Source organism: Alligator sinensis, unplaced genomic scaffold (assembly GCF_000455745.1).
Source record: "Alligator sinensis unplaced genomic scaffold, ASM45574v1 scaffold288_1, whole genome shotgun sequence".
In the NCBI taxonomy this organism is placed as follows: Eukaryota; Metazoa; Chordata; order Crocodylia; family Alligatoridae; genus Alligator; species Alligator sinensis.
Window position 1 is genome coordinate 443,645 of NW_005841876.1, and position 10,151 is coordinate 453,795.

At 39.5% G+C, this 10,151-nt stretch overlaps 1 protein-coding gene across 1 annotated transcript in view; it reads left to right on the top strand.

Moving 5' to 3' along the window:
• The window catches only part of MYO16 (myosin XVI), a 418,223-nt gene extending 409,184 nt beyond the window's left edge, over positions 1–9,039 (top strand). Inside the window, exon 32 of the mRNA XM_006017262.3 lies at positions 8,664–9,039. Within this exon, the coding sequence (XP_006017324.1) occupies positions 8,664–8,897 (234 nt within the window). The 3' untranslated portion in view covers positions 8,898–9,039. The remainder of the gene's footprint in view (positions 1–8,663) is intronic.
• Positions 9,040–10,151: the final 1,112 nt, after the last annotated feature.

Genomic DNA, 10,151 nt, shown 5'->3' on the forward strand with positions numbered 1-10,151 from the left:
TAGCCTGCAATGCAATCCTGTGGCTAGTAAAGTGACCAAAACGCTGGCTTGCATCCATAGATGCTTCTCAAGCTGATCCCGGGATGTCATTCTCCCATTGTACTCAGCCTTGGTGAGGCCGCAGCTGGAGTACTGCATCCAGCTTTGGGCCCCACAATTAATAAAGGATGTGGAGAAGCTTGAGAGAGTCCAGAGAAGAGCCACGCGCATGTTCAGAGGTCAGGAAAAACAGACCTTACAATGACAGGCTGAGAGCTACGAGGCTCTTTAGCCTGGAAAAGCGCAGGCTCAGGGGTGATCTGATGGCCACCTATAAGTTTATCAGGGGTGTCCACCAGGATCTGGGGGAACGTTAGTTCACCAGAGCGCCCCCAGGAATGTCAAGGTTGAACGGTTATAAGCTATTGCAAGATCATTTCAGGCTGGACATAAGGAAGAATTTCTTTACTGTCTGAGCCCCCAAGGTCTGGAATAGCCTGCCATCAGAGATAGTTCAAGCGCCTACATTGAACACCTTCAAGAGTAAATTGGATGCTTATCTTGTTGGGATCCTATGACCCCAGCTGACTTCCTGCCCTTCGGGCAGGGGCCTGGACTCAGTGATCTTCCGCGGTCCCTTCCAGCCCTAATGTCTATGAAATCTATGAACAGTAGTGTAATGGCGGTGGGCAGGGAAATTGGGGGAGCAGCACTGGACACTGCCTTTTGAGGGGAAGGAATGGAAGGCCCTAAATATAGTTGCTGCTGCAGCTAGCCAGGCTGCCACTGCCAGCAGCATGGCAGCTGCAACTGCCCCATGCACCATTTCTGCCCAGGACATAATGCTGCTTGGTTATGCCTTTGTATCAACAAAAGTATATCAGGAAAGTTCTCTTTTGTAAAATTAAATTATAATTACAAAACATTTTAAATGTATTTTTTGAATAAATTTAAAAATTAATAGAATTTTGAGGAGGTGGGGGAAAAACTCTTACATATTTCCACAACTAAATCTCCCTTGCAGCTTCTGTAATGTAACTTAGATGTTATTAATCATGTAAAATCTTGATGAAGGAAGAATAATACTATGGTAATTGTCAGAATCTGCTGATGGTTACTTTGGCTATTAAATCCATTCAAAGAATACAATTGGTAATATTTTTTCAAAAGCAGACTATAGTCTGTGCAAAAGTCTGCAGAGCATCCTATTATTACCCTTGAAACTGTTCTGTGATAGATAGCCAGTTTCTACATTGGTTATGTACGTTTATTATTTGGATTTTACTAACCCCATCCAAAAAACAACTTAAAGCTTGAATTTAAGTGTACTGAAATGTTATTTGGGCATGTAGGATTATTTGTCTGTTTTACCTGCTATAAATTTCATTAAATGCTTCTTTTCACCTTTGGGTGAATACTCAACAGAAAAATCAATACAATGACAAATGACCAGCAAATTGCTTTGCATACTGTATTAGTTATGTAATTAAAACTAAATTCTTCAAAAAGAGAGAATGATCAGGGAAAAACACTGTACTTTGATAATATCCTCTCTCAAATTATACTACTTGATTTTTGAATGCAGAATGAATTTTCTGAGAATTCACAAGCAAATCTATAAATTGCTTAGAGTTGAAATGATATGGTCACTGCATAAGACAAAACCCAAGGCTCCCCTCCTCCAAAGGTAGCACGTTTTTGCCTGAGCTAGAGGGACATGCATTCCCTTGTTTCCTCTCCTTCTGTCCTTACGAATCTTGAATTTTTGACTGCCAGGTCCTCCAGCTTCAACAGGAAGGGTTAAGAATGTAGTCAACCTTGCCCAGACTATAATTTCACAACTAGGGGACTTTTTGAAAGAGTGGGAAACATATATGTAGTTTCAAAACTTCACTATGTGAGGTGGGCCTAGAGCCCTTGTCTTTCACTTCTTAAAGTAATGCCCTAACCACTAGCCAAATTAGAGTGTATCCCCCCATGAGAATCCTCTGATTATGCACAATAGATAAGGTTCCCCTCAGGGTACTTAGGTGCTGGAATGAATAATTAATTCCTAAAGCAAGATTCACATAATAACATACATATCTGATTCAAAATGGTGGATTTACTGAGCATATGTTTTCCAGTGCCTAGCTCTGTTCTTAGCGAAACACAGGATGCGTACATCTGTGCTGAAGCCTTTAGGACTTCACATGGTTCTAAACATTTAGGCAGGACTTTCCTGAATTGCATGTTAGAAAAGAGATGCAAATTCTGACTGAAAAATAACTAGTATATATAAATCCTTTTTTGAATTTGGGCCCTAATCCTTAGCCATTGCAGTGTACAAGTTTAGGTACATACTGAGCCTGTCCTAACTCCTTAGAACCTTTTAAAATACCAATCTACACTTACTGTCATCCCTGTCTAGTAGATAGGCCAAACTTTGTTGGTTTAATTTCTATTAAAAGACCTATATTTGTATAATAATAAGGTCCTCTCCTAAGCCTGTACTCTTACAATCTTCTGGATTTGTCTGCATTCAGTCATAATTAGGAGATGTAACATGTTGTTTTCATATTGTGTTAGAGATTAAGAATCATGGGAGGCTTGTACATGAGCATGGAGGTTGCTCTGACACGCTATAATTATAGCGCATTGGAGCAGACTTAATTAATCGAGTCTGCTGGAGCATGGCAATTACTGCGCTCCGGCAGCCTCCTGCATCTTGTGTATCAGCATCCCAGCACTTGAAAATGGTGGTGGGGTGCTTGAACTAAAGTTTGTTTGACGAGCTTTAGTTTAAACAATCCCACTGACATTTTCAAGCATGGGGATACTGATACAAAAGATGCTGCTGCACTTTAATTAGAGAGACTCTCGGAGTCACTCTAATTAAAGTGCCACCCCTCTCTTTACCCCTGGAGCATGTGTAAAAGTGCGCATGGACAGAACTTCTTCAATACATAGTCATATAATGGATACACATGAGAAAGCCATAACCTATCTATAAACCAAATCATGAGCATAAAAGAGAAGAAGTCATCCTTTAGCTTTCTTCTCTTTGTTATGTCTACTTAGTTCTAATTATACTAATTAACCCATTGATAAGATTTAGGCTGCATAAGCAGCATTTTTGGCCACCTGTGTGGATTTTGGATTCTATTCCTTTTAGGAAGACCTGTAATTCCATGTAAGTCACAAAAGATCGAGGAGAAGGATCCTCATGTCTTTTATCCAAATAACCCAATCTTTAAATCACTTGTTCAAGCATTAGAAATTGTTAGGCCCTACTCACTCAGAGGAGGATTGAACCTATATTTCCCACTTCCCAGCAAAATTCTTTATCTTCTTGGTCATGGAGTAGGCAGACCTAAAAGCCTCCTCCCTGGACCTCCTTGTTAAAGTTGGCCCACAAGGCAGCCAAAGAGATGAAGAGATGTGGGTCAGAAGAGTAAAAAAGTGGGTATGACTGTAAAATGAACATTGCCTTGGAAGGGAAGAGGCATCACTGGTCCCTACTCCTGCCAGCAGTTGTGTTTCTGTATGTAACAGTCATTGACTAAAATGGATAGACGTCAGTAAGTTTGATTCTGAGTGGGGACAAGGACTCGGGCCCCTTTCTTTCCAGCTCACTGAACCAGGCTCCCTCTGGCTTTATGTTTTCTGTGACATAAAGCCAGTGATGCCTTGGCTGAAGAGTGCCCTTTTCAATGCCTAGTCCATAACTTGGTAGTTAGGGAAGTTTTGCTGGGAAGTAGGAGATGTACATTCAAGCCTTCTCTGAATGTGGGGAAAGGTCTAGAAACTGGACCTCCTACCTTCCTGAGAGGCACCTAGCCACCAGGCCATTGATTTATAAGGGGTCCCTTCTCCTCTGTCAAATATTTGCCAGTTTTTTGTGATTAACTTTTCAGGGATTTGCATGGAATATACGTACTTTCAGGGCAAGTTGCAAAGGGGAATAAGATTTAAAATCTGCATAAGCATTCCAAAATGCCACTTAAACAGCTAACCACATACGTTCTAATTATCTACCTATAGGGGAATTGGCTTTGGGCCTTAAAGTCTCTTCTGTGTATTCTTCAATTCTTGTTTCATTTCATGTTTGTTCGTAAAAGTTAAAATACTAATATTTTCCAAGCCACTAGCCAAACTGCTGCTTAGAAGTGCATGCGTATAAATTTTCAGTCTCCTAATGGTTAAAGATGTGAGGTATATACTTGTATGATTTTTCAGTGGTCAAACAGACAGTGTTTTTTTACCTAAACTTTATTTAAAATAAAATAAAAAAGATTTATGTCTGTTTGCAGTTTGGACCACAATTTTATCCATTAGAAACTGAAAAATAGGCAGTATAATGGAAGTGCTGACACAACATTAACTACAGCACGCAAAAACTGTGTCGGTATAATAAAGCTTCCTAAGCGTCTATATGCTATAAATAGGACACATTTGTCAATTTCCTTGTGCAGTCAAATTGTACTCACTTTTCACCCTGCACCTGGATGCCTTTATGATTCTCAGAATAGCAGCAAAGCCATTTCGATTCAGCCATTTTCATATATCTTTCAAAGATTGAAATTCCTTAGTGCTTCATTCCAACAATGCCATCAAACTTACATCATTTTAACAGACCTAACACCACCTTAGAAGTTGTAAGCCATCTGTTTTGATATTAAACACATTTACCGCTCACTGATTTAGGTACATTTTTACTTATTTATTTGTTAAGCTTTTTTCTGAAATCTTTTGAGCTGACAATCAGTGTGCACCATGTTTCTCTATATTCACCCCTAAAGCCCTCATGCACCTTGTCTTCTTCACTCCTTAAGGAGGCCTTACTGTGATGCTGCACAGGGATCCTGGTTTTCTCTGATTTAAAAAATTCCCAATTTTCAGGTTAAAAAAAGTAACCCAACATCCACATTTTTCCATGATTAAGATGAAACAGCTCTAATACATAGATGTATATATAGTGGTATTTCATTTTGATCATGGAAAAATGTAGATTTTGGGTTATTTTTTTCAATCCGAAAATTGGGTATTTTTTTATCAGAGAAGACCAGGATCCCTGGATGCAGTATAACTACTGGCTATTGTTTCCAGAGATGTGAACAATGAATAAAATAAAAGAAACCCTGTATTGGCAATAGAGTTATGGCCCTGATCCAAAGCCCATTGGAATCAATGGGAATCAACCCATATGTGCATATTGCTCCCAAACTCAACACCTGTGATACGGAGGAATGCCAATTCCTGCCTCTATTTGTAGTACTTACTTCAGTTCCAAATCTGTTTTTTTCCATCCCCGCTGAATTAGAAAAGGTAAATTTGGATAGCCCAAAAGTTTGACAGTATCCCTTTAACAATATATGATGAGCATTTTGTTTTCCAGTAAGTCATCTGAACTCAGACTTTTGCTAGTTTCCTGCAACTTACATGAGAGGTAGAGAGGAAGATTTTTATGGGGAAAAAACTGAGACATTTTTATTGGCATATTCTGTTTGCAAAGAAACCAAAAATTACTCTAGTAAATTTTTAAAAGATGTGTTGAATCCATGACGCTATGAACAAGAACTGAGTTGTAGTTGGTGTTGTACCTGTGTTATAGCACTAATGCATGAGAATGACAAGTTATCAGTCATGCAGGAATGAAGCAGATTGCCCATAGATCTCCAAGCAGCTGATTTAAAGGCAAATCCTTTCTGTCCCAATAGCAGTGATTCAGGATGCTAACACACAAGGCTTCTGGAGCAGAGTTGTAAAACTTGTGCACAGTATTCAGAAGAGCATAGTACATGGGGGCCCAAGAGCCGTGGCCCCCATCAGGAAGAGTGTTGTCACCTGAAGTGTGCAAAACTTTCCATACATCCATAATCTTAGTGCCACTCCAGTAAAAATAAAAGGTGACGCCGTTGGCAGAAATCCTGTTTTCGTTACTTCTCTAGAGAAAAGCTGGAGCTACAGGGGCCACTTTTGTCTTTTGCATGGAAACTACTCACCCAGGATGTGTAAGATGCTAGGTTCCCTTTGCCCAAGGAGATTTAACTCCATATCATTCGTTGCACAGAAGAATGCCCTAATCACCATGCTGTAGGGTGAAATGTGTTCAGCCCCTCCTGCCAATGCTGTTCCACTTTATATAAAATGTTTAAATATCCATTTAGCCAGTGAGAATGACTCCCAAGCCTACTATCAATGTGCACACCATAAGGATTATTTAGGTACTTTTTAAAGAATGGAACAGGTAGAAGATCATGTCTCCCTTGGTGGTTTTGTGAATCTAGCACTAAAACTATTTAGGCAATTCAACATGAATTACCAAAACTATGCTTTTGAGAATCATGTATTCATGGTTGGGAGGGAGGGGAGGAGAAATCACTTGGCTCTAATTATATGTCTAGTACTTATCTCTAGCATATCTCTAATGATAGCTAACTAAGGCAATTACATATAGCTATTGAGGTATGTATGTTTAGGGGCAAATCCTGCTCCCTTGCAGCTGCAGAGTACCATGCCTAAAACAGTATTGCTGAGAGCACAGCTGCGTTCCCTGATAACATCCTAAAGATGAGGTCTAAAGACTACAACTCATTCTGTGCACTTGCTCTTGGCTGATATAACAGTATTACTTGTAAGTGTTTTGCTGTTGCAAAACTTAAGGTCCATAACTCTCAGATTTGATACAGTTGAAAGGAAGATGCCTGTGCCTATATTAAATTGCATTTGATTTTCTTCTGTTTATTTCAAATATAAATTTTTTATTTTCTAAATTTCCAAGTAGGAGAGGCATTTTTGGGACCAGCATTTGCTCCTCACAGATAATAGTGACTCTAATGTTGTTTGCTATTTCAAATATAGTAAAGAATAGGTGTACCATCACCTAAATTATTTCACAAGGTAATATACTTTCTAATTTCTAAAAGGGAGAGCCACTAATTGTGTCTCATAATTATCTATCTATAGCTTCATGATAATATGATATGCTAGTCACCTACCCAGGTTATTACTTGAATCTAAGTCAAACAATGTAGGATTAATCCATTTTAACAGCGCTGGTAAACAACATCTCAAAGGTATAAAACAGCCAATGAGAAGAATGCTACTAACCAAACTATATCATTGGGAATGGTTTCATTTAGGTTCTACAAGCTTAAAAAAAGCTATACATTTGAAATAGTACTTTGTTTAACATTGTTGACAAGGGACTCTCTTGTTGTCCTTCCATCAAGACTCCTGACGGCTGTTGGCTTTAGATGCATCAAATTCCCCACATCATCTGTCTAGTTGGTTGGGTATAATGAAATGAGAGCAGTAGCCAACTATTCACCATTGAAAGTACCATCGCTGGCCTCGGCTCCCCCACCCCGCTCTGTGCAAGCTGCAGAACAGCGGCAACATGGACCGTTAGGTGGCAGCACTCCATCCCAGCCCCCTCCCCCCACCCCCATCATTCTTGACAGGCAATTGGCTAGTAAAATCACAGAATTGTACAAAGTAGAGCTGGAAGGGACCTCCAGAAGCCATCTAGTCGAGCCCCCTGCCTGGATCATCCCTATCCAAACCATCCTGTATAAATTCATAATCTAAACTCTTTGTAAAACAACCATCAACCCTAACATAATGCAATGCATAGCACCCTAACCTGCCACAGATAAACCAGGGGCACCATGGCAGCCAATGTTCTGCTTCTATAAAAGGTTGTAGCAAACACTCAAGAGATCCCAACTAGAAGGCCATGCCCCTGCTACAGAGGATGGCAAAAACCTCCACCATCCATGCTAATCTAATCATAGGGTAAATCTTCTTCCTTACCCCAAATACAGCAATCGGTGTGACCCTGAGTGGAGGGGCAAAACCCTCTAGGCAGGAACCTCTAGCTTTAAGTTCTAGGGGTCTTAGTACAACCCTGTCGAAGTCCCTGGCCTTGGCTGAAGGCAACACCTAATATCTCTGAGGAAGACTTAAAAATACCCTAACAGACATAGCAGAAATGGATGTGAAAGGGCAACCAGCAAAACCCAGAAGCTATAGTAGATTATAAGATTTCAATCTTCACCAGTTTATGGTACAAAAATAGATGGACTTGGTTAAGTAGGGAACACTTGCATTGGAGGAGCGATCACTATTAAAATACAATCAGGAGTTCAATATATGAGTATTTTTTGTGAAGTTACTATTATATGTACAACATGATGTATTGCATGAGTGCTTTACAGAAAAAGGAAAAATGTGGGGTGTGCTTTTCCATTTGTTTCAGATCTACATGATGGGGAGGAACTACAGTAAAATCAGTAGCCACATTTGTGTAAACCAGGGGTGTCAAACAGATGGCCTGATCCAGCAAGAGTGGCTCCTAGGGGAGGCCATTGGGGATACATGTCAGTGGTGGGAGAGTGAGCAGTGGCTGAATTAACCCCCACAGTTCCCTGACACCACTTGCCAAGTCTACACTTACCCCACTTCTGCCATCACACCCCACTTTCTGAGGTAGGCCTGGATCTGACCCATGAGGAGCCTCCATGGCCTGGATTTGGCCATGGGGGGCTGGGTGATTTTGACAATCTATGTGTAAACCTAATGTGGGCAGAAGAGGCTGAAGTTTCCTGCACCGAAAATTTTGCAATGTAAGCTTTAGTTTTACATCTTTGGGAAAGCTAACTTTATATATAGTCTTCTTTTTGTTTCCTTCTCACTTACAGGTTATCCAGCATCTCAGGCTGTCAGACAATGAGAGTGCTGCTCTGCAGGAACTCCTGGACTGGAGGCGAAAACTATGTGAAGAGAGAGGGGACTGGCCAAATATTCTGCACAACACAGAGCAAAGAATCACAGCCCCTCCCCCACCCCCTTGTAAAAAACCAACCCTGCTGAAGAAGACAGAAGATACCTCCTGCAACAGACTGTCTTCAGGGATATGGGATACCACAATGTAATTCAGATGCATTTGTCTGTGGACTGTGAAAAATAAAACTATCTAACAATGTGAATCAGCAAGTTTCCCTTTCTGCAGTGTGTGCAGGGTTTTCTACAAGTGTGTATTTGGGAACACAGGAAGCAAGAGCTACATAAATCTGTTGTGTGTGTGGGTGGGTGGGTGGGTGGGTGTGTATATGTGTGCTCCTTCTTTTCTTTATATATATATATAATATATAAATATATATATATATATATATGGAGACAAACTGCACTATAAGCACATAGCTTAAAATACATGATAGTTATGACTCTCCCATGAACAATGAACAAATTCTATGTTAGGTAAGTGAGGACTGGGAGAGAGTTTTAGCAAACATTTTGGAGAGATCAGGTGCATTTCTGTGTAACTGTACAGCTGTTTTATATAGTATAATAATATGATGTTTCTTGTATCTCAATGATTGGTTTTATTATATTACATGTATACATATATGATATTTCTTTGTAGATGTCTGTGTTTTATTGGAATTGCAAACACAATTATTATTGACATGTTTATTACTGGTATTTTATAACTTTATGCAATTGGTGCTGTTGTTCTTTCTTCAGAATACAGGTAATAAATACAGTACTGGTATTTTTTCACAGTTTATCTCTAATAATGTACCCAACACTGTCAATTCAGTATTGCAATTCTACAGCTGGCGATGTTGATCTTAAAGTCAGATTTTGAAATGCATATAAAACTTGCATTTGCAGGTGCTGTTTAATGCTGTTCATGTTTAAGAATTAGAGAAGACCATTTTTTTGACTACAGCTCTCTTTCCGTATGAGAATCCTGTGAATTCTTTTAATTTCATATCAAATCTTACTTCATTCAGGATTGTGTGAAATAATGAGGTATTCATTTAGATGGTAAGACCAATTTAAAATTCATGGTTGATTATTCATAAGGTCAGGTGTCAGTGGAAAGATACATAATAGTAACGAGGTATGAAAGTACTACTGTGATTTACTAATATAAGCCACAAGGCCTCATGGAGATGGGTATATCAAAGGATTATGTCCCTATAGTAATACAGTGCATGATTCATTTATACCTTAGATTTCATGTAATGAAATGGTTTCAGAAAGTGGGGCATTCTGGTTGGAGGCCATAAGTTCTGAGCAATGATATTAATGTATGTGAATAGCATGCTGCTAGAAATGTGTTAGCGACTGTACAGCAGTCTCCAAAATATTACTTTGCCAATAAAAAGGTATAATTTATA